The sequence below is a fragment of the Hirundo rustica genome, chromosome 13, assembly GCF_015227805.2.
Source record: "Hirundo rustica isolate bHirRus1 chromosome 13, bHirRus1.pri.v3, whole genome shotgun sequence".
Taxonomy (NCBI): domain Eukaryota; kingdom Metazoa; phylum Chordata; class Aves; order Passeriformes; family Hirundinidae; genus Hirundo; species Hirundo rustica.
In genome coordinates this window covers 9,959,211-9,984,522 of record NC_053462.1, presented here as the reverse complement: position 1 = coordinate 9,984,522, position 25,312 = coordinate 9,959,211, and the positions used below count along the sequence as shown (strand labels likewise).

Genomic DNA, 25,312 nt, shown 5'->3' with positions numbered 1-25,312 from the left:
TTGGTGTTTTATTTTACTTATTGTTATTCCTGTAAGCCACTCATTCTCTGATGCAATTTTGGTAGCTTCTAGTCCATGAAGCAACCTCCTAAAATGAGCAGGATCCAATCCAGTCTCAGTTGCAATCAATAAGGAAATTCCCATTGACTTTATAAGACCCAATCCACTTTTCGGAGTCTGTTAAATCAACTGTCTGTACTCATTTGGTGCCTTACCTCAGACAGAACTTGGTATTTCAGATGATGTCTGGCTTTTATTTTGGTAGGCAACTGAAATCCCTTCAGAATTGCTCTGAACCTTTTACTGATTTCATAATTCTCTGTGGTCATGCTCATGCCTCATTTTTACTGAGTCATTTTCGAATACTTAGTAGAAATAAAGCATAAAGTAGACAGAAAATATGCTTGTTGCAGAGCTGAAGTCACTGTGTTTCAAAATACTGTGGCTTAACAGTGTCAAATGTGGTGATAGCGGCCACTTGGGGCTGCTGAGTAACCTGATGGGCAGTGCTGCCCCATCTGAAAACCGAGTACCTGATACTGCACGGAGCCAGGAGGGAGCACCGAACGCAGGGTCCGCAGGAGATGCGGTGCCTGGGAGGTATCCAGGTCAAACACAAGGAAGTTGTCTTTGGAACAGGTCTGAAACTGCCTCGTTAAAGTTTTAATCACTTCAATGCTAAGCTGGACCCCTCTGGTAAAGCGGGATTCCTGGCCAGACATTCCTCTTGTGCACTGGCATCTAGATGGGTTTTTGAAGAGGAGTCTGAGCAGACAATCCTGTGGATTTCACGTGTGGGAAAGGCTCCGCGTGCTGCTGGGCTGCAGTGCCGCGACACGGAATGCAGGGAGGATAATGTGGCTGGAGTCCAGTGCTGGGGACACTCAGCTCCCACTCCCAGGTTCTGCCCTTTGCTTCTGCCAGTGTTTGTGTATCTTGTTCAGGTCTTCACTGGACACAAAGAGAATTCGCTTCTGGGGGTGTAAATGAGGGCAAAAACATGAGTAGTGCAGCAAAGAAAAGAATAAAAGGAGGGACTAAAAATGGAAATCCCATAGTCTGGTATATGGAAAGTAGGCAAGACATGGAAGTAGTCCATTTTAAAAATAACTGTGCTTTTAAGAGGTGAAAAAACCCAGAGCGATATTGTTAATTTGAAACACTTAAAATTATGAAGTAGCTTTCCTGAAATCATGGCGTTAACGTGGTAAGATTTAAATATATAAACATATATATTTATTGTGCCTATTCTGTTTTGTAGTTTAGTTTGCATTTGAACAGCAGCTTTAAGCATGTCTGGCTTTGTTGAAATTTCAAATTATGCCATGATTGCAGGCTCTGCATTTTTAAGAAAATCATCAGTGGAAATGGCAAGAATTGTGTGGGCTATCATAATGCACCTGGATGTAATGTACAATCTGTACCTTGTAAAAGTGGTCAGAGAGGATTCAGCTGTCTGTCGTGTAAGAGGCATGGCTGGGAACACATAAATTATCAGGATTTACAGCACCAAAAGATGGATAAGAAAACGAAAGTAAGTTATGTGCAACACCAAGGACTGAGAGATTTTCGAGAGTACCCAACATAGTCAGGAGCTCACATCCAATTTTTTGTCCCTTAATTGTTTAGTAAATCTGCTGTGTTACCTGCTTTAGAAGACTAACAGGTAAACCAGCTACTAACAGCATGAGGTAGGTTAGAGAAAGCACAGGTCTTCAATCTTTGAAAAATTTTAAAAAAAACCAACTGACCAACTAGTGGTTACCGTTTTCAGCACTACAAACCACAGCAAGTATGGATCCCTTTCTTTCTTGGCAGAGGTTATACAGTAAAACATAAAGATCTAGGCAAAACAGAAAACATCTGGATATGCAGATTATTCTTCACAGTTTAAACCTTGTAAGGAGAGAGCAGCAGTAGACTCAGGCAATTCTGTGGAATGTATTTTTGGAAAAGCTTTTGAAAGTTCCAGGGAGGCTGTATATCATCGTAAGTAAAGAATGTAATTTATGTAGTTCCTGGCCATTTCTATAATCACATCAGCCAAGTCTTCCTAGAGTGACTAGTGATTTTATGTCCTTTAGGTTTTTTAATGTACAACTTAAGAAAAGGGTTTTGTTTTGTTTTTTTTTTTCCCAAAAATTAAATGCTGGCTTAGGCTGTATTCATCCAGAATAGCTATACACTTTTAGAAATCTAATTACTGAATCAGAAAGAGATTTAATACTAAACTTCTAGAGAAGAAAGATGAATTTCTTAGGAAATATTCTTGGTGGGACAAGACTGCAAAGAATAATGAACAAACAATTTACTTTTTTTCTGTGCAAAGAATACAATTTTTAAAAACCCAGATGAAATAATTTTAATATATAAATTTGAAGTCTTTCCATGTGAATGACACTCCATTGTGGTATTTAGCTCTGCCCATCATATACTGTGGGCTCTTCTGCTGGTAAATCAGAAATCTGATGTAACGTGGGCACACACATCACATTTTTTTCCTTTACTATTTTTATTTTGCTCCCTGGAACAGAAATGTTCTGATGAATTTGAATTTAATTTAGAAAAATCCTAACTGCTGCTTTCCTTTTGGTGCTGTGGCTGTGCTCCTGCCTGGCAGCCAGTGTCCCCCTGTCTGAGCTGGCTGGGGCTGTGTCACCATGGGAGCACAGAGCTCAGCACAAACATGGAACACAATTTCCATTCCTGTGCTGAGCTTCCTGCTGCAAGAGGCTGTCGCTGCTATCCTGGCTGCTTTACTGGAAGTGCCACAGGTAACTCCACGCTGCAGAGCACATCAGACCAGGCTGTACCTGCTTGTTTTCCCCTGCACAGGGCTGGACAGTTTCCTCCCAGCTTTTCTGAGAAGAGGCCCTGTCAGAATGGATTCCTCAGCTCTGCCAAGTGCAGTCATTGGATGTCACTGACTGAGGCAGCAGCTCTGGGCAGTTACTGTACCTAAAGCAATGCAGATGTTCATTTAAGGCTCCTGCCCTGCCAGGGGTGCCTCAAGAAGCAGCAGTGTCAATGCCTTGCATGGGGTCAAGACTTTGACACCCAAAATCTTTGATAATTCAGTAGAGCTCAGTTTCTGTCTTCAGCTGACCCTGGAGGTAGTTATCCACTCTCACACACGGATCAGCAGTTCCCTTTGAGCAGCTGGGATAAGTCTGGTGGAACTGCCCTGCTGAGTGACTGTCACAGCTTATTGTATGATGTGGTCACTATGTGATACAATAAACTGAACACAGCCTGGGAGTTACACCCTGGCCTGGGTCCCAAGAGAAGAATCAAAGCTTGTTCTGCTCAGCTGGTATCAGTCTGTCCAGTGGCCATCAGGCTGCTTTCTGTTTTAGCACAAAACAGCACGTGTATCCCACATGCAAAATAATCTGTCAATGTCCAGAAATCTTCTGTTCAGTTTTTGTAGCTTTCTGCCTCAGAGGCCATTCCATCTTGATTGCAAAAGAAATCAGACTCACCTATTTTGTACTCTATCTATTTACAAACCTGATAAAGGGGTACTGCAACTTAAAATATCCGTGAGTGCAGAAGAAAAATTCATATGGTAAATTGCATACTTGTAAAATTCACATTTTCATTCTAAGCCAGACTGATTTTTTAGTTATTAAAAAAAAAAAAAAAGCCGGTAAAGGTGGTAAGGTATTTAATTTTTAAACTTCAGATTGAAACCATTTATTTTCTTCAAGACTGAAAAGATGTAGAGAGAGGATGGGATATCTGCTTCTGAAAGACCGTGAAACAAGATTTCTTGACCTCAGGCCTGCAAACATTTGTGTCACCCCACATTTCCCTTCTGACAGGGCAGTAATGCTCTGGCTTAAGGCAGTTTCCCAAACTAAGCACACCCTTCTCCAAGGAGAAGGAGGAACAATTAGGGGCACAAGTCAGGAGGGTGGCATCACCAGGGAGCCATTATGGGACCATGGGAAGCAGCTGGGACAGGATGGCTGAGGCAGAGGCAGGGATGGAGTAGAGGAGGGACAGCCCAGGCAACTGCTTAATTCCCCCATCCAGTGTTAAAAAAACCACCAACCACTAAATTACTTCTACAGACACTGAATTTAGATTCCAAGGTGTCTGTCCTGTGATTAAATATACCATAAAAAGAGAAAGCAGGACTGAAACATGTACATTGTTTGATGCTGACCCTGTGGGAGGGATGAAATGCTATGTAGGATGTGAGTACTGAGTGCTTGTTTTTACTTTGTGGATTAACACACGATTGTACCAGATCTCGCCATCCCCTGTAGCTGAGTCATGGAAACAACAGCCTGATACCACAACAACCTGTGTGTGGGAGAAGAGAAGGAACAAAATGGCTCTCAGGGACTGTGCTTTGGAATTGAGATTGTTCCGTCACAACCAAACTGAGTTAGAAAGGGATCACAGCTGAAAGAAGAATGCTGGGGCAGAGATGGGGACTTAATTATATGTAGAAAGCTAAGATAGCACAGAGTGTCAGGCCCTGCAACAGTTAGCACACTCACTTTTTAAACAGTGAAATGCTGTCCAACCCATCTGATATAGTGGATGACTTATTTTTTAATTGAAAAAATGCAAATAGCATTTCACTGCATTTCATTATAATTCCAAGACAACCTAAGATTGTACAGCAACTTGTTTATGCTCTGGAACTCCTGTGGCAGCAGTACTGAAATTATTAAGAAACCTAAAAAAGGTAGATTTAGATTAGATATTGGAAAGAAATTCTTTCCTATGAGAATTGTGAGGTACTGGAATAGGTTGCCCAGAGAAACTGTGGATGCCCCATCCCTGGAAGTACTCATGGGATTGATCAGTTTGGACAGGGCTCTGAGCAACCTGGTGCAAGGTGTTCCTGCCCATGGCAGGGGAGTTGGAACATGATGATCTTTAAGGTCCCTTCCAACTGAAATAATTTTATGATGCTATAATTAATTCTAAGGAGTAGAGAAAAAGTAATGGTTCAGATAGAACAAGTAAGATGATGCTTTAAGAAAACCACTTATGACTTCTTCTGCAACTCAAGAAAGAGTAGCCGACAGTCTAACGTAACACTTGTGACGATGAGTCAGTCCAAAAGCAAAATCTGTAATAAAGCCATAAACCGTAGCTTTCATCTGAAAGTATTACACAGATGTCAGCAGGGAAATAATTGACCATGTAATGTCCCTGCAGGAGATTAATTTTGTAAGAAGAGACAAGAATACTTTCGTTTTAAGATTGCAATAGCCAAGGATGTCATATTTTCTCCTCCATTCGAACTGTATTCTCCACAGACGATTACTCTTCCTTGTGGTCAGAACTTACAGGCAGATGTCGACCAGGCGATCCAGTTCAGGACAGCTGCACTCATACATCTCCCTGCAGCTGATATGGCTCTGCTTCATTAATTCTCCCAGCAGCTGGAGTGCGTTGGCAGGTGCTTCGCTGCAAATCTTCTGAAATTCCAGCACTCTGGCAGCCTCACTGTACACATGCTTTGCACGCTGGTATAACTTAAAGGTGGAAACTACACAAAAAGAAAACTGCATTATTATTCACTACAAAAGCAACATACAAAAACGTAACAAAATTATGGGGTTTTAGCAATATATCCTTTATATGAGAACTCTCTAGGCTGAAAGTTGTCTGCAAAAGTTCACCTACATCTACTTTAAAAGCCCTAATAAAAAAAAAAAATGTTTAGAGGTTATCAAAATGCAATGTACATCTCCTTTTTTTTTTCTTTGTTTTGACAGTTTCATGCACGTGCTCTGGTTATTTGCTTTGCCACTGAACAGGCCCAGTCTCTCTTACTTTGCAGAGGCAAGGCAGAAGTGCAAGGGTTGGCAGTGACAGCATTAGGGCATTAATCTAAAGCTTTCAGGTTTTCAAATAGCAGCAGAACAGAGGCAGGAGAACACCTGGAGGGTCCCCAGTGCCCTGTAGGCAGCTGTCAGCCAGCACCTGCTGGCCCAGGGCCTTGTGTGTGTCTGCTCCAGGCCAAATCTGCATCAGTTATGGAGCTGTGCAGAGGAACCTTTGCTTGAAAAACAACCAGCCACCAAACCACAAAAATCACCACCCACTTTTTTTCCATTTTTTTCTTTTCTCGACAATGCAGGCTTATTGTGACTGTAGATAATCCTGGATTAAAGGTACAGTGAAGAGAACAGGTGCTTTCACTTTGGTTTTCAGGGTTTATTTTTGGTACAGGCTATTTGCCAAAGCATCAGTGCTGCCTGTCTGGATGGGAAGAGATGCCAAGCCCAGACAGATACTGATTAGTACTGACCTGCTGAGATCAAAGACTAGTGCAAGGATTTTGGCTAAACTTTTTCTGTTGTGCCATAGAAAAGCAATTCTTCTGGGAAAGGTCAAGGGGGTGTCCAAACCTGTGTGGCTGTCAGGGTAGAGACCTCCATCAAGCCTGAAAAATGGGGCATAAAAAGGAAGGAGATGGTTGTGGTTAAAGACACCACAAGCCACCCATATTTACAGGAAGGTTGGGTTTGCGACTAATATCTGACAATTGATCTGCTGTTCCCAAGCTTGTGCTGTAGTTCATTGTTTTCCTCTCCCAATATAGTTCTGTTTGCTTTTATACCATGGCTACTATTTAGGAAGTATTGTTCACCAGAAGTATGCATGACATAATTTAATTTATGACTAAATAGGTTTGCGTGAGCTGTTTGGGTGGTAAATATTAATGGACTTTAACCTCTGTAAGGAGCACCTACTGCACTGTTTCCTGATTTTAGCACAGCAAAGCCTTGCTAGAGCACTTCAGAACATCCTTCACCTTCTTTCTACGTGTAAATTCTCCTTTAGAGTGACGTTTTTCTCTCCATTCAGCTCCTGGTCTCTCTTGCTTTCTAAAATGGCTGATAAAACACTCAAATAGAGGTAAGAAGAGAAGCAAGACCAGCCCTGTATTTAAAATAGAACTTGCTGTCTGACTCAGACCCACAGAGTTCCTACTTGGCTGTTCTTTGGAGACTGCCAAGTTCTGGAACCACTTCTGACACTTTCAGTAATCTACATTTGCAAATACATGTAGAAATCTTCCTTGAAAGACTGGAAATAAAATTAGTTCCAATATGAAGTCTCTCATGTTGTACACTCCAGGCAGCAACCCTTACAGACTAAAACTTCATCAGCACCTCTATAATGCCTTTTTATTTCTCCAGAGTATTTCACAACTGTAAATGCTGAAAATAGTGCTGAGACACAAGTAGTCTAAAATGAGACAGAAACATTTAACATAGCAATGTTCTGCTACTGCTGATATTGCTTCTGCTCCTATTTATTTTGTAATTCAATACAGCCTGCTACTGAGAAACCCTGTGCTGTTTGTCATGTGAACAGGCCTTCTGAAAGCATTTCTAACTAGGACAGAAATGAGAAAATTGAGTGCCCCACAGAAACATGGACTTGAGAGTATCACACAGGAAGAGCATATTTTAGTTTCTGATTTTGTTGCTGCTGCAGCTAGTTGCACTGTGTTTTGCAAAGCAGTGCCTCAGTATTTTTGAATGCTGAAGAAAGGCAGCTTGGCCTATTTTTAAGGGTGGTTTCTCTTTAAATATTCTTTTCTTATGAGGCATTGTTTTAGAGCAAGGAGATTTCTAAATGTGCATTCGTTTAGGGAATATCTAAAGTTGCGTGAGAGATTGCCATAGCTCACACTCTCTTGTAAATCACCATTGAACAGTAGTAACCCAAAGAATGAACTGAAAACATGTCTGGTTTCAATTGTCGGGCCACAGACTTGCCAAAGGCTGTGATTGATTCGGAGACCACCCTTTGGTAGAGCAATGCTCTACTGGCCAGATTACCTTAAAATCTCTGGGGATGTGTCGCGCTCGTCGTGTCGGGAATTGGCAACCACAATGAGCGCTCGGCTCTGGCTGCCAGCCAGGGGACCTGAGCTGTGTCCTGGGCAGTGCTGGCTCCTGGGAGAGCCTCTCGGTGGAGGGGGGAATTTGCTACCTTGACGCCACTTCCTCTGGCCGGGAACACGCTCCTTCCAGGCAGCAGAGAGCGGCTGTGCGCTATTTGCAGACTCCTTTGCGGACATTCACCAAATTAGTACCGGTTAAAGGCTGGGATCCTGGCATTAGCTATTGGTCTGTTATAAGGCGGAATTTGATTTCAAAAAAATTATGTTTGTGTTTAAGAATAGCTTGCTTTTCTTCTCAGGCCGTTTTCAGGCAAAATTATCTTCAGGACAGCAAACAGTTCGGTACTCTCTAAGCCTAATAATGAAATGATTCGCACATTTTCAGCTTTCAACACCAAATGCCTCTGATAATACAAAAACCTTCTTCTATCTCTTCTGTTTGGATAAGTAGTCCAAACAAACCCTCTCTGCCTAACGAAGATCGAGTACAGATGATATTTCTAAAAGTCACATCTATATTGGAATCTGTTTGCTACATCACAGCTTGTATATTGGCTCCACTGATTTCCTAAGCCACACTCTGTCATGGTTAAAAGAAACAAAACCAGACAGCCCTCACCTGATTAGTTTACGTCTGAGCCAAGGCTGGAGTGCTCTGAAAGAGGAAAAGCTGAAACCCTCAAAGAAACCCTTGCAGGATTGCACAGAACTGGGTTGTATGGTCTCACTCTCTGTGGTGCTCAAAGGAGAGCATAAAAAGCAGGGTTTAGGGAACTAATGCCAGATTCTTAAAAGCAAGCGGATCCTTAAATCTACTCTAATGCATGGAATTAGGTAACTCATTAGCCCGAAAATGGAAATATACTTTCCTAATAATAAAGGCCTGGTTTCTCCAACTTACTTCAGAATTCTCTGAGGTGTGCTCCTGCAGAGGATTTCCGTCAGGTCACCCACAAACAGGTAAAATCAGTTCACTTACAAACCACCAGATGCCCTTGAAAGAATGGTGCCATTCTCCAGGGCACCAATAGATAGTACTGCAGCAAGAACCTTCCAAGTTGCTGTGACCCAGCAGACTAATGTTAATGAAAGCTTGTTCAAAATCCATATAAAATCTCTTAACAGACAAAAATCTGGGGTATTAGTCGCAAATAATTGAGGGTTAACTAAATATAACAGAAATGTTTACTGTGGATTTTCAACTGTATGGTCATATTTTTAATTTTAACTTTACAAAAATTGTGCAAACCTGTCCAGTCCAGTTAAAGGAATTTTTTTTTCTGGGTAAGTCAACGTTGTGGCTTCTCAGCAACTCATATTATTTGTTACAACTTCAGCTTCAGCAGATTCCTTTCTTTAGAGGCTTCCTGTACAATTCTATCTGACCTTTAGCTAAAGACCAACCTCTCCAGGCTATATATTTTTTTTCTAGTTGCTTTGGCAGCTTCTAAAGATACATTTCACTGTAGATTAATGAGCTACACATGGCTGATGGGACTGTTAGAAATTTACAACCGGAAAAACTCACGGACACGCAGTTGTGTAGGGGACAGTTTCTAGCACCATTACTCACGTGGAATTGTACCCTTCTCTGTTAGGCATCCTGCTGATTGAACATGATGAGGGTGAAGGTTTCTGGCTCATAATGTATATAAGAAAATGTTGCCAGATGGCTTTAATTTGAGCCAGATTGTGAACCCCCTACTTGAAGTGGGGAACAGTTACTCTACTGGGACTGCTCAAGTAACTGTTTGCAATCTGGCTTTCTGAAAATAAACCAGGGGACGAGTCATCGCTGGATTCGGTGACACTTTTAGCAGACACCTGTTTTGAGATTATGATAACTACTGGTTTAAAGTGATTTTTTCTCCAGAGGAATGATGGCTTTACAAGGCTTTTGCAACTAACCTAGACTATTCAGTGCCTGTACCTAACCTGTGTCACACCCCAAAAGCCTCCATCCTTCAGTTATGGGATCTGCCTGGAGCAGCCACGTCTCTGCTTCTGTGCTATGTCCAAAAATTTCTCCATGACATGGACCAGGGCGAAGCTGAACTAGGCACCTGGACCCTTAAACTGGAAAGTGCTCTGAGGTTTATCAGTTTCCAGGTGTAATTTCTGGTCATGCAGGGCATCTACTGGTGCACAGAGAGCTTTTTGTACCCCAGAGCTGCCTGACAGAATACACGAGACCTGCCTCACCTCACCCCTCCCAGCCAGTGCAGGGAGTGTGGAAAATGGTGCTGCCCTCAGGTCACCATCAATGCCTACGAACGGCTGGTGAAGCACCACTTGTGCAATTTGCAGCACAGATTTAGAATTCTCTTTCCAGGGGACAAACAGGAGTTAAACAGGCAAATCCACACAGCAAATGGATGCCTGCTGTGTGGCATCCATTAAACATTCTCAGGTTTAAATGTCAGAATTAGATTCATTTTTTTTAATATGAAAAGGAAAAATGGGTTTAAAAACAAAAGAAAAACATTTCATGGTTAAAGGAATACACTGTTTTACAGGAGAATATCCTTTTGTGGCAAAGCTTATAAATACTTAATGTCCCACAATCACCACACACTATGTGTTCTGTGAAGCACTTGAGTCCAAGCCAAAATTATGGCACAGTGCACCTTAGAAAGTGATAAATATTATTTTTCTAGAGATGATCAGAAGCCACAAGTGCAATCCATGTGTAAACATTTCCAAGGGAGCTTTAAACTCAGGATTTTGAGTTGACCAAAGAACAACTGCAAGAAGTTTAGAGAGGCTTTATACACAATCTGTACTTCTCCACACGTGGGGAATGAATAGGCTGTACAGTGGGGAACTGCAGAAATCCTTGAATACTTGCTGTAAAAAGGAAGCAAAGTTGCTGTGGGGTTCCAGACCTGGCATGGGATTTGACCGAAGGCAGTCCATAGAATGTTCCTTTGGCACATAGAGTTTTTATCTGGTCATCCTAACACACTGATAAAACTTTATGTAAGTATGCAGTACTGTCACTGGAGGAGTAGAGCCTAAATTAGTATGTACAGAGCACTTTTAGATCCTTAAACATGAGACACAATGCTAGTACAAAACAATATTTGTAACAATCTCTGGGCATGAAAAGATCCCCTAAATGTTATGGTTTGTTCTTCGTGTTGAACAAAGAAATTCAATGACACTGAATTCTCTGCAGAGGTTACCTATTTGACAGTACATTTTCTTTCTCACATGAAGAAGCCAGGCATTGTCATTAAAATAGAGTGGGAAAGTAGAGGGGAAGTAAGAAAAATATTTTCTTCAAACAGCCTCTGGTGCTCCAAAGTCAACATAACGTGTAATTTGTATTGTGTGTAACAAACCCAGCAGATTTAGAGTCTTTCTGTGTCTGTCCTGTTTCTTCAGCATTAGTATTACAGAAATGTTACTTAATTTCATACTGTACATGCAAAAAGGCTTTCAGCATAATCCTTTTTAATTGGTCTTATCAAATGAAATCACGGTCATGCAAGTTTAAGGCATTCTGTTCAGCAAACATCTGCAAATGGTATTCAGAGCTACAGTATAAAATTTCCTCTGAGTTTCTTCTATGGCTTTTATGTCCAAACTTTTCATTTAGACTTTGTTTTTTTGAAAAAAATCAAGATAACCTGTATAAACAACTCAATTTTGCAGCACAGTAGAATTTTGTTTTATAAACCAGGTATAAGGAGTATAAACATCTGTAAGTTAATAGTCTTGCATTGCTTCAGGAAGAGGAGAGTGCAGGGACAGTGTAAGATTTACAACCTTGCAGTTTCCCAGGAAAATGCTGCAGAGTGCATGTACATGGTTCATATATTCCTCATGTACAGACAGTACAAAGTTATCAAAGCTCTTTCTATGGAGATAAAGAGCTGGCTTAAGATATCTTATTCCATCCTGGTATCTTCTGGCAGTGTCATTAGACAATAAGATGGTCTCATACTGTCTGATACCACAGGGGTATAAAACAGGTTAAAGATTCAGAACCTAGTCCTTAGACAATATATAAAATTTACAATCACTCCAGATTATTCAATTAAGTGTCAGTATAGATAGATATGTTACAGATCTAGGTACATCCAATGTACACATTTCTGAAAGCAGTCTTGGGAAGGACTGACAAGGATGTAATCTGGCTCCAAAAGAATACAGGTATTAATGCTACAGAATGGAAACAAGGAAGAAGGAGCCTATGTAGTTCTTACAGAAAGATTCTGATCTTAACGGGCCTTAAACCTGTTACGAAAACAAAAAAATTATTTCATAAATTCTCTATTATTTGGTATTATTAGCAACCCTACTATATGCATCCAGGATACATTTCATGTGTGACAAGGCTCATGACTGAGTGGTATAATCCTAAACAATTATACATGGGAAATACTTTAGCTGGTAAATTGTTCATCTCCACCATATTCCTAAAAGAAACAGTAAAAGTGACAGGAACTTTCTCAGGAAAGACCAAGACAACTTGCTTGCCCAGTGCCTGTTTTAGGAAGTGATCATGTATTTATCAGTTAAGAACAGAAGCACAAACCCATCTATGCTGCTCTTAAACACCAGTTAAGTGATCTGCTATTTTCATAATTTTAAAAACAGTTCAAACAAAATCAAAGTTTGCTGTATTTTAAGTTAAAAGTAAGAATGAAAATATCAATTGATGATGGTATCAATTCTTTCACTTCCCAACCAAGATTCCAGCCAAGTATTCTGGCAAGGCTTCCATTTGCTCTACTTATTAATGCATAAAATTTTTATATAATGCAAACATTGTACAGTAAACCCCACCATTTCATATATGCTCACCATCTTGCATGCTTTGACTAAGGATCTGAGAGCGGAGCTCCTCCAGGCTAATTCCCAGGCATTTACAAATTTCCTCTGCGCTGTAAGGCTCAGGATGTAATACCTCCTCGACAATGGTCAGCATTTCCTCTAGGCTAACTCCTAGCTTGGTTTGCACATCATGGAGTCGCAACATTTTTCTCCATTCCAAACCTTTTGACTTTGAGAGAAGCTAAAATTAAAAAAAAAAAACAAACCAACAAAACAGAAAATATTACGCTTTCCTGTTTAAAACCATTAGTTGTCTGTAAGTATCTTTAAAGCCCATTTTCTTTTTTCACTTCTTAATTGAGAGCTATCAGAAGCTACTTTCTATCAGTACAGAGCAGTCAATACTTACATTTATTTTTAAAGGTCTGTGAATGACAGATATTCTTCCCTCAAATCAGATACTGTCTGTAAAAGCCCTACTGGCATTATTAGTGTGATATCAGATAAGTGATTTATCCTCTTCCATGGACTTTGTTACTTCAAGCACTTACTAACCTTTTACAATCCCATCTGGACAACTGTTTATACAAGTGCTATGATGTTGTAACACTAAAAGTCCTTAAAAAGTATATTTCCACACTACTTGTATTTGCCCTAACATTTCAGTTTGACATTTCCAATACACTCCTGGAATTTTCTGATGAACATCTGAGGTTGTCATTACAGCCTTTTCTCGTAATAGCCTTAAAAATACGAAAATGGTCATAAGATTTGTGGGGAGAATAACCGTAACCTTTCTCAATCTCTGGAGTTTTAAGTAAAATTTAAGTGCCTTCTTTAACATCCAATTTAAAGGAACTTTTGAGCCTTTACAGGAACAGTACAATGTTGGTCTGAATCTGTTCCATTCCTGCATGGTTGCTGTGACATTCATTAGTTATAGATGGATCTGCTTTCCCCACTCCTGGCAATGATACCATGCTTTGTGTATCTTTGTGATGTTTTGGCAGTTGACAGTTGTTACTTCAACACACCAGAATCCTGAAAGGCAGGATGTCCAACAGGCTTTTCTCTGGAAGGCTGAAATTTGTCTTGATGCTGCTATGTGTCTAATGAAAGTGGTAAAGCAGCTTTCCTCATAAGGTGAAATATTTTGATGTTATGAATTATAGAAGAATAGTCAGTGGTCATTGACATAGCACCTGTAATTTCAACAGATTACAACGTAAAACAAAGATTAGCAGGTACACACCAATGTCATTTTCCTGTGTTTGTAGGCACGTGGTGTATCTCTAGTGCTGCACTATTTAAATTGAGTTTAAAACTTCTAGATCAAGCTGTATGTCTGGAAAGAGTTTAAACCTGTACAGAAAGACCAGGGAATGAAATACTTTTTCTATACAAATCAGTGTTCAAACATTTTATCAACAAGTCCAAGATTTCACCCAGTGTGTTTTATTCTTTTCAATAAGCTCTGTTTTGGACTGAGATTGAGGTGAAATAATTTGTCTTGATTCAGCTAAGCTATTTAATTTTCTGGGTTAAAAAAGTCATGGGATTTACATACATATCTGGAAAGTAGTTGCTTTGTTTTGTGCAAAGTTACAGCCTGAAATTTAAGCAGATCTGCTGCCCAGCTATCTGGTGTAGAATCTCACTCTCTCCCAACAGTGCTTTTTTTGGAGGGACTCTTACAGTTTTGCTTTATTGCAGTATCTAAAAATTAACTACTTTTGGTGCCATCTAGTGACTTGCTGAGATTTCTGTGGGGCTCAGTAGAGCAAAACAAACAAAATCCCAATCCTATAACTTTGCTGCCATTTTAAACACAATTTTATATGTTCAGTGATAGAGAAAGAAGTAGAAGTGTTTTGTGCCTAATGCAGAAATCAGCTTGAGAGAATTTCTTCTGTAAAAGACTGTAAAATTTCTTCTGTAAGTCACTTCTGGCTTCCTTTTCTGAGTACCTAGAACTCCACAGCCTTTATGTCATTTGTGTTTTTCTTACTTACTGGTAAGTTAGAATAAAAATTACTGCTTCACTTTACTTAAATATGTTGTACGTTGGTGCATATAGATCTTCAAGGTGCTAAATGAATGGAAACTATTCTCCGCATGCTTTATTCCCAATATTCAGCATCCTCTGGACTTTATTATGAGAAGTTAAACAGCATTTACAAACAATAATATTCTATAAGGCAACAAAATTTTTTCTACTTCCTTTTTAAATAAATAATCCCCTACAGAAATACACCGCATGCATTGTCACATCTGTTCTCATTTCTGTACTTCAAGGGACATGCTGTATTTCAGTTTAGCCAACTACACTGGGGTTTTACAGGTCAAATGTTCCAAATGGAAAGTGACCCCGTTGGGCCAGTGGGTACGGCTTTGCTGGAAAGGTCCATCCTGCTTATACCAAAGTTTTGATTCTAACAGCACTGGGAAAAATATTATGGGCAAACAGAAATGGTTTTTGAAAACAGTCTAGCTGCAGCAGCTCGAATTGTAATAGACATGGAACAGAAATAGGGAAAAAAATTCCAACTCTTTAATGTAAAAAACTAATCCCAGTACTTCTCCCACAGCTGGATATTGTCTTGATGATCTCTGACTAGATGGATTAAAGATCTGGACATCAAGCAGCTGGCTCTTAACTGCCAGGATATAGAATCTCTGGGCTTTATTGTTCTTTATTGTTCAACACAGGCACACTGGAGAGCTGTAAGTAACTGAGAGGAAAACATACTTGGTAAATGATGGGACAAATATAAATACAAGAAAGTCTGACTAGGAGTAAGTCCAGGAATACTTTTATAGCAACATCACTCCCTTACACATAACATCTCTATAATGCCATCTGAGCACATGTGCCCAGGAGCTGATGGTGGCTCTGCAGCTGCAGGCACTGCTGGCCCCACACCACACCGAGGGCGAGGCAGGGGGAGCACAGCGTCCCCAGCCCCGCTTGTCCCAGCCGGGGGAGCTGGGCACCATGAGGGACAGGTCAGTTCCTGCCGGACTGCGAGAGCTCTGCAGAACAGAAACGTCTCTGAACTTTAAACTCACTGTAACAGAGGGCAGGAGAGCGCTCAGAGGCTGCTCCAAGAGTAGAGAAAGGGAAAGAAAAAGGCAAAACAATGATTCTCTAGAGGGAAGGGAAAGAAACAGAATCTAAGACAATTTGCCAGGATGATCGAGAACTCACTGCAGGACAGACTGATATCAAAATGCTCTATGCTAATGTTAGCGGGGATACGCTGTGTTGGCATCTTTACCTACGTAGTAAAGCAGTATGGAACTCTAAAATTACCTAAAGTAGAAAAGGGGGGGAAAAAGCCTATCCGAAGGCACTTACAATGAGAATTTCTTTTAAAGCGTTATTGCAAGGCCCAGCACGTTAGTTCATAGTTCCATTAGCTTAATGGTGCTTAAAAGACTTCCCTGTTTCCACTTACATACCTGCCCTCCTTCACCCCACTGTGACCTCTTCCTAAAGACAATCTTTTCCTGGCTCAGTGTATTTTTATAGTGTGTGCAGCTTTCCATCTGGGTAGCATATGTTTAAAAACAGACAGGTGTATGTTGTTAGTCTCCTTAAAATCAAGCATCTGCTAAAAGTACATTTTTAGAGATTGCATCATAGCTAACCGGAATGTAAAAGAAAATAAGTTTCCTTACTACCTCTTCAGTTTACTGTACAGGGTTAATAATTTAAAGCAATTTAGAAAACTGCGATTCAATTCACAAAGTCTGGTATATGGAACAATAACTTCAAAAGCTCTCACAGCTTAATGCACTCGTTGTACAGTGCCTTTTAGAAAAGAGTATCTGTGAAGGCTCTCTATTCCTTATGCTCCCCCCAAAAAAAGAATTTACAAAAGAAGCTTGTCTTAAAAACATATATTTTGTCAATTAGCAATCCCAAATTAGAGATTTATGAGTTATAACAGATTTAACAAAGAGACAGGTCCTTCATTTTCTTAATGGCTTAAAACTCTTTTTATTAACTGCAGTGACAACAGCTTTAACTGTGGTCATTGGTGCTATTTTTTTTTACCATGTCTTAGATACAACTGAAATGCAATTATTCCTTTTATACTTTAAAAAGTCATCTCAAGTTTAGCCTCCCTCCTCAAAAAAGTATCTCAGCACATTATTTTGTCAGTGTTTCATCAGATCTTCAACTATCTTTTTAGCACTAACTGAAATTTGTAAGAAATTGTTTTTTTATGGAATCATGATGCCAACAGATGTTCAAAGTCCTTCTGAATATTGATCAGATACTGGTCTAATGTTCTGTGGCAAGGAGTTCCACGCTGCATTTTTCAAAGCTTTCTTCTAGACTTTGTGACCCATATTCTGTTGTTTCCCACAACAACCTATATTGGGTACAACTGCAGTGAATATTTAGGCTTATTCCTCATTTATCAAAGAAAAATGTACTGTCTTCACATAAAAAAACTCAAATCAAACTCTACATCCACATACTCCTGAACATACAAAATCCAGAATTAAAGCAGAATTTAGATTTCCCCTGTTCAATTTCCATACATTTTAGAAATAATTTCAAACTGTAAGCTGGCAGTACACCTTAAATGTTGGGGTTTAATTCAAGCCTGTTTTTAAACTTTACACTGACATACATGCTGCTATTCAGCATTTCTAATATTACTTCCAGGCCTTCAACTACTAGCTTGGATGTTCTCTAAATCCTAGAAAATACACATCTATTGCCATACATACATATAAACATGTGACCATACTGGTTGCTTTCCATTATTTGTCATTATTCAGCTTTAATTAGAAACAGTCTATCTTATTAACTGGGAATTTTTTTTTTTCTGAAAAATAGACTTATTTCCTCCACTGAAATATAACAAAAAATAAGTTTAATAGAACTAAATCACAAAATCTTCTATATAAGGACACAGTCCTTGCACTTCCATTAAACTCAGCAGGAGTTCTGTTCCTGCAGATGGAAGTGTCTGGTTCTGGAAAGAAAAATTATACTAAGAGTAGCACCTAGCCAGGTGTTAAAGACACAACTGGTCAGAAGTGGAAAAAAGCACATATTTAGATGAAGGTTTCATTAGAGTTTGACATAAGCCATGCATTACCTTTGTAGCCAGCCGACACTCCATTACCCTAATATTGTAATGAGAAGTTGCTGCTTTATTCATTTCAACACAACTGTTAGCAATAACAAACGTTGCTCCACTTGGAAGTCTAACATCAGTTGCCCTCAGTGGACTGAACTCTATCAACTTGGCCTATTGAAAGAAAAATGAATGGTTAGTTTTAATTTACTACTAGCTAACAGTGCACTTAGTTCTATAAATCAAATGCAAATTTGCATGTTTTTTCTCTTGAAAATCCAGGGACAGTTAAGGAAAAAAAAACTGACATGAAACAGCAAGAAAAGAGCTTTAACCTCATTGGTCAAGTTACACATACATTTCAAACCTTTCCCTGTAGCCGGATTTTAAAATGTTTCCATTAAGTCTTTGGGTTTTTTCAGCGTTTTACAGAACCCCACCCAACCTATTTTTCTTGCCTGTTTAAGACAACAGTTTCACTTTGATCTGCAGAGAAGTACCAGGCCTGGCTGAAGCTAATGTGCGTGCCACTAGAAACAAGGGGCTTTGCATTCCCTGCCCCTTCATCAATGTCTATCTCCCCCTCTCTCTTCTGATTTTGCACTGCAGTGAGATTAGTTCACTGAGGTACAGTATGGTACCAACATTTATGGCTGATTTGAGGCAGCGATCATGGTACATACAGACAATCAACCCAAGAAACTAAAAACTGCGTGTAAGAATGTAGTTACTGTTTCCTCTTTTCTGACATAAGAGACTGCCTTGCCTCGCATATGCTTACACAAGCTGCGTAAGACGTTCCCAGCATTTGTGACCTTTTCATGGAATAAGTTAGGCATCCATTAATTAAATAATTCAGGATGTAATGTAATCAAGAGATTAAATTCACATCTGGTTTTTCACTGGGATAAATTGTAAATCATGTGCCCTACTTTGGCTTCTTAGAATAGGCTGTAACTGTGTGAGCAGGGCCGTCTTACGGGTTTTGGCATTGTTCACCCCCAGAGAGTCCCTTGAGCAGCTAGAGTGCTAAATAAACAATGACAAATCCGCTTGTACATTATGTACAGCATGTGTGCTACTCCCTGCCATTGAGATCCTGGACCCCATCACAGAATGGTATCAAGACAGACAGACTTGCTTACATTTAAATATACCCTTTAAGATCTGCTACATTAGACCAGAATGCACCACTAAGCTGGTCTAGTGTCCTGATTCTGACAGTAGCCATAAATGGCTATTTAGGGGGAATATAAAAATAGAACATATACAAAGCAATCTTTTCTTGGGGTATGTTTTTCCAGATTCCCATAAGCAAAGATTACAGTGGTTATAATTACACTGGAAGAAACATCAATTACGTTTAATAGCTACATATAGTTTAACACCCTGTTAGTATATCCACAAAGGTCTTTTTTGAATCCTTTTAAAACTTCTGCCTTCCACAATGTATGGTATTTCTCAATTTAACAATGAATGTTTTGGAAAAAAACCCAAACTTCCTTGTTTGTTTTTTTACAAGATGCTTGCTAATGTCATTGTGTTTCCATTAGTTCTTCAGTTATGAAAAACATTGAATCCTCCATTTACCTTCTCTTTACTTGTTTAGGGAATTTACAAAGTTCTAAGTATCACCCTCAAAGCTTTTTGTTTTCCAAGCTGAAAAGTTTGAAATTATTCAGTCACTGCTCATATTAAAAAAAATTGCTTTGATAAACCTCAGTGTCCTTTACTGTACTTGATTTTTTTTAAGATGGGAGGCTAGAGCTGCATTCAGCTGCAAGTACACTAAAGGAAGGATATTTTCTGGTTGGTTCACAATTTCTTTTCTCATCCATTCTAGCATTTTCTTTGTCTTCTTGGTCACCACTGCTATATATCAGAAAAGCTTCCACTTACATAAACATCACTGTGTATGGCAGGAAAATATGCTGCTTCCTTCTTTCATTATTCATGTAGCTGTGTTTTTACAACTAACAGTATAAACATGAAGGAAAGGTGGAGAGTAGGTACAGGTGATGTGAAATTGAAAATACATGTGTCTCATGATGGCATTAAATGTTTGGTGTAATTCTAGGAAATAGGTTTTTTCTGTGTAAGCTCATCCGAGACATCATTAAGGAACAAAAGCTGTAGAGAAAATGCCACAATCATAAGGGAAGTAAAGGTTGTTATGAAACACTACATTAATTCCAATAAAAGTATTTTACAAGTCAGAGGTTTGAACAGTTGCAGTCCTGTGCACCTTCTGGGACAGCAGATGAACCTCACTGTAAATTCCACTGCAAGCACGCATGCATAACTTGGCAGGTCCTGTTTATCACAGCTAGTTCACCTTCTGTCACCACGTTTAAAACTGCTAAATGCCTTCTACATCAAAATCCAGCCACAGAATTGTCTGGAATTAGCAAAACTGGTGAAAAAAGAAGTCTCTATTGTCTTTGTAACTGAACCTGGCAAAACTTCCTAGAACTGTTTGGTTATAAGAAGTTTCAAGAAAGCATTTTTGTAATAATTATCCCATTTGCACTGAATACAAGGGATGCCGACCATTCAGATTTCATTATATGGGAACATTCTAAGTTCAGCACGAATTAGCCAAGTAGTGCATCCTGGTGCTCTTCTAGAGTACATCTTTTCCCACATCTTTTCCTTCCTCCTTGCCATTTCTGATTTTCCTCATCACATTCATTCAAACTTGTCATACTCAATTGCACCCAAGTTTATAAGTTTAATTCCTGATTCATTTGTATACCAACAGTGCTTATACTGCTTACTCAGGTATTCCAGTTTCTTATCTTGTTTCTCTTCTAGGTACCAATGAAGGTATTTTTTTCCTTACATAAATTAATTGTTACATAAATACATTGTTAGTTTAGATTACAAAGGTACACATACAGTTCCTTCTTCTGCCAGAAAAGAGATCGACTGGTCCATTCCTCCACCTTCTGTGCCAATATAACGTTCGCTCTTTGTGCAAATTTCTGCAAGTTCCACCTGAAAAAATATTAACATATGAACCTTCAGCCACAGTTAAGTATGATACTTTTATTCTGTTTACATAATAATTAGTGTGGAAACAAAGGAAACAATGTCAGAGTTCTGAAACTATTATCTCTTACATGTCAAATAACATAAGCTGCTATCAACCAGGATGCCACATGGCCCCTTTTCCATTTTGTTCTGAAGCAAAAAAGAACCAACTATTCAGTCTCCAGAGGACCCACACAGCCAAATGCTTTTCAGAGTATCCTTGTTTAGACACTTAGCTTTTGTAGCTGTCCTCCTCCCACCTCCCTTGTGCACTTCAGATCCTTCCATCCCAATAGCCAACATTTTGCTGATGTCATTAGATGAATCCACCTACATGTGAATCTCAGCTTAGCAAAAAATTGCAAGTTAATACTCCATATTGTTTTAATCTACTGACTCCATAATCAGAAATTACTCCAAGACTGTTTCTCACTGCAGATATTCAAGTCAATTATGCTTGTCATGTCTCCTTGAGATACTGTACTCTGTTTATCTGAACTAATTCATAACTATATGTGATGTGCATTCCTTTGTGACATTTTAGGCATATCTCTGTGCTTTCTAATACCTGCAGGTCAGAGGATACTATGGGAGGGTGGAATATCAATGTCGTAACTGTCAAAAATAATAATTAACAGTAAAGCTTTCAGCTATCAGGCCAAGTGAAAACACAAGAGAAACCTTGGAAAATGGTCAAAGAATACAGACTAGTCAAGAAGAAGTGGGTCAAAAGGAAAGTATTTGTGTCCCCCTATTATGACCCCTACCAGTTTGTTTTTCTAAGCACAAGGTAACCACAGGGAAGAAGGGAAAAGAACTTCAGACAAGCCACAGGCCGTTTTCCAGCGCAGTGGCAAAGTCAGATTCAGATTCCACAGCAAGGATGTAGCATTACAGGACTGAAACAAGCTAAGCAGCAAGACAGGGACACTAGCCAGCACACAGCTGTAAAAGGCAGCAGATAGAGGCAGTAAATCACGATGCTGAGAGAGGTATGTGCAGGGTGCCTGCCTGCCTGCCTGCTTGCTCAAGTCCTGTAGTGGCCCCACTGACACAGCTGTAAAATTGGTGCTTAGATGAATGTTTGCAAATGCACTAACAACCAATTGAGTCAGCTCAGATGCAGTTGTGGCCAATAAGCCTTAGGCTGATAAGCAGAAGTTACCAAAAAACAAAGTTACTGTAAAACTATGCAGAGTGGATCTCTTTGAATCAAAGATGGTAAACGACCTCTTATGAGAAAAAGGCCATTAATGAGAGAACATTGAAAGTACAATCAGTAAAAATACTCTCTTTTTCAGCACTGTCCTTCCTTTGTGTATTTTGAAGATAAGCTGAAATAACGTTTCTTTTCTTTTCTTGAGAAACTATAGAAACATCATGCATTTTGGTGCTCTCTCTTTTTAACAAAAACCATTTCCCAGGTTCATGAAAATTCATTTTTCCTCCCTGTCCCATGCCCACTTGAGTCCCATTTCCAGTTTGAACCTCAGACCTCTTCATCCCATCAATGAAAGTTTAACATCTAATTACCGTATCTCTCTGCTCCACTATGAGCTGAAAATGAGTCTGAATGAAATGCTAATGAATGTAATGATGCTTTTTTCCCATTTAATGCTAAAATACTCGGCAACAGCTCTACAGAGAATAACAAACATCCACACACAGCAGTCTCTACATATGAAGTTGTGCCTATTTACAAACAACTGTGATGTGGGAATGCCAGCATGTTTCAGCCAGTTCTGCTGAACCTGCCTTTCGTCCCTCTGAGAACACAGCAACACCACGTCCCTAACTTTTGTTGTCACTGGCAGAAGCTTTCAGACTGGAGCTTCTGAGTGTTACTCACTGGATGAGACCACGCTGGCAGACGAGCCCTGCACACTCACATAGGAGCTGTGGCTGTGCAAACCTGGCCTGAAGTACAGCTCCTGAGGTGCTCACAACATAAATTCCATTCTTGGGCACAGCTGCCTGAGGTATTACTTCATCTGCAACTGCCAGATAAAGCATGGCAAAGTCAGAAATTAGGCATTTCACTCTTCACTTGGTCTGGCTGCATCTGCATCTCCACATACACATCAGCTACCACTTGATTGCCTAAATTGCTTAGACTTTATGAGCCCAGGCTTATTAAATAAGTATCAGGAGAAGTCTTGCAGAGGAGAAATGTTAACAATTAGGACAGTGCCACTCCCCTGTCCCTTTACAAGGTCTGGTGAACTGTGCCTGCTTGAGCTCCGGGCCTCACTCGGTCCCGGCTGTCCAGCTACATATGCCGGGCAAGCAGCGCTGCTCCAGCTTGAGCAACTTCTGTTTTGAAACTTAGCAAGGATTGGCAGGACCACCAAGTAGTAACTGGCAAGGGTTGCAAAGAACCCTCTCCACAAGACAGCCCAAGGCATCCCTGAAATATTATTTGGTTTCTAATTTAAACGGGCCCTTGCTGACACAGGCTGGCCTTTAATACTAGGATGAGAAGCATGTGAATGGAGAGGAAATTGTCATCTGTATAGAGAGCCGTTTCTATTACTATTGAGACAAATGGGCAAATGTTTGCCTTTTTGCTAAAACGAGTGAAAGGGCAAAGTTTCATTGGAAACTAATGTGAAGACTAAACTGGAGAGCCTTGTGCACATATTTGATACTTGGAAAAGGATGGTCATATGACTGAAACAGTGAACTGAATTTCAGGAGGTCTGGGCTCAATTTCTAGCTCCACATTAAGTTTCTTGTGAGTCAGGGAAAGTCTCTTTAATTCATCATGGCTCCATTTCCACAGTAAAATGAGGAGCATCTTCCTCCCCTTTCTAATTAGTAATTGCTACTTGGGATTCTTACATGATAATGCTATAAATATGTGTGACTTCATTACTAGAAAGTGAAAAAACCCACATTTTACTACACAAGTTCTTAGAATTTAGGCTTCCACAGAAAATATCTCTAAGGGAAAAAATCTGTGAGAACCATGTAATAAAAGGAAATAGCTTTTGCCTATCTCAGAGCAATGCCTTGTTTCCATTCAACTTGCAACACTCAGAAGCTCTTTAGGGCAGGGGCTGTTTGCGTCATCTGCTATTTGTATCTTTTCAGTGTATGTGTGACCTGTAAAAATACAGAGCTTCTCAGAGCCCAGATTTCACTGCACAATTTGGCAACATCTCAAATGTCTGCCTGAACAATTCCTGGGCAGGGAACACCTTCCTTCTGGCAGCACTGCAGTTCTGAGAGAAGTAACGCAGAGCGTTCTCACAGGCACGTGTGGCGGGACTGCAGCCCAGGCTACACCACCACATCACCTGGCAGGCTGGTAGGTTAGAGGGGGCCTGACACTCCTTGCTAGACTTCCAGATACAATTGTTATGTGTATAAAATAAACAATTTGACTTCTGAGTTCTGCAGAAGTCCTAGAACAGGCTTTCTCACTGAACTTGGTGAAGGCAGATATTTGCTCCTCATGAAGCAACATGACAAATACAGAGAACGAATAAACCCCATCTGCACACAGACTCCACTTGCATCCCACACACTGTGATTCATATGAGAGATCACTTTGAGCCAGCCACAAAACACAGGTCGTTCTATGCTCATTAGCATGCTTTTCCACCCCTAAAGCAGTGTTTCAAAAATACTAGTAAATCACAAATCTTCATAGAATTTTACATGGTTTACTTTAAAAGCATTCCTATAAGGCTGCTGTTATCTTCAACTTAGAGACAGCACAGATACTTACATGATTTGTTCAAAGTCATGTGAATGAGTTACAAAGCTGAAATGAGAATTCAAAAAACTTCCCTATTTCCAGCATTGTGACTTACTCTGTACAGAATATAGTCTCAGGGAAACAGTTGCAGGGTAGATTTAAAATCTTATTCATATGACAGTAATGAAAAGTGGAACAGAAAGATACTAAAATCATAATTTAAATGGGTATGAATTGTAGCATTATGATTCTACAAAAAACCTACTTAGATAAATTTAAAAATTTCTTAGCTTATATACTGTGAGGTCTACATATGTTACTGCCCTCTGAATTTCTGTATTATTGTTTCAAGAAGTTGTTCCAACAGGACAAACTAGACCAGGTGAACTGTAACTATCACACAGATGGTAAATTCTAAGCTGTCATCTACACTAAAAAAGCAAAGGCATATATGTAACATAGTAATTCAGAAATCTCAAACATCAGGAGATATTTCCTTTGATCTCACCCCCCTGCAAAAAATCCCCAAAGAACCCAATAACCTAGCCAAGAAGGGAAGTGCATATAATCCCAGAATCCCAGAATATCCTGATGTGGAAGAAACCCGCAAGGATCTTTAAGTCCCTCTCCTGCCCCTGCCCAGGACAAGCTCCAGAATCCCATCATGTGTCTGAGCATGTGTCTGCAAGTAAGGGACTGCCAGCTAGATAAAATTCATTAGAAGAATTGAGTCAGAATAAAAATATAGAACAAATGAAGAAAGCAGCCTCTGTGGATCAAACCAATACCACTTCTAGTCTTGTAACT

General features: G+C 39.8%; 1 protein-coding gene across 1 annotated transcript in view; it reads right to left on the bottom strand.

Moving 5' to 3' along the window:
• Nucleotides 1–25,312, bottom strand: part of GALK2 (galactokinase 2) — a 45,722-nt gene that overhangs the window by 1,858 nt on the left and 18,552 nt on the right. The window contains exons 6-9 of the mRNA XM_040077618.1: nt 20,668–20,766; nt 17,791–17,943; nt 12,701–12,911; nt 5,314–5,515 (exon numbers count right to left, since the gene is read on the bottom strand). Of these exons, the coding sequence (XP_039933552.1) occupies nt 5,314–5,515; nt 12,701–12,911; nt 17,791–17,943; nt 20,668–20,766 (665 nt within the window). The remainder of the gene's footprint in view (nt 1–5,313; nt 5,516–12,700; nt 12,912–17,790; nt 17,944–20,667; nt 20,767–25,312) is intronic.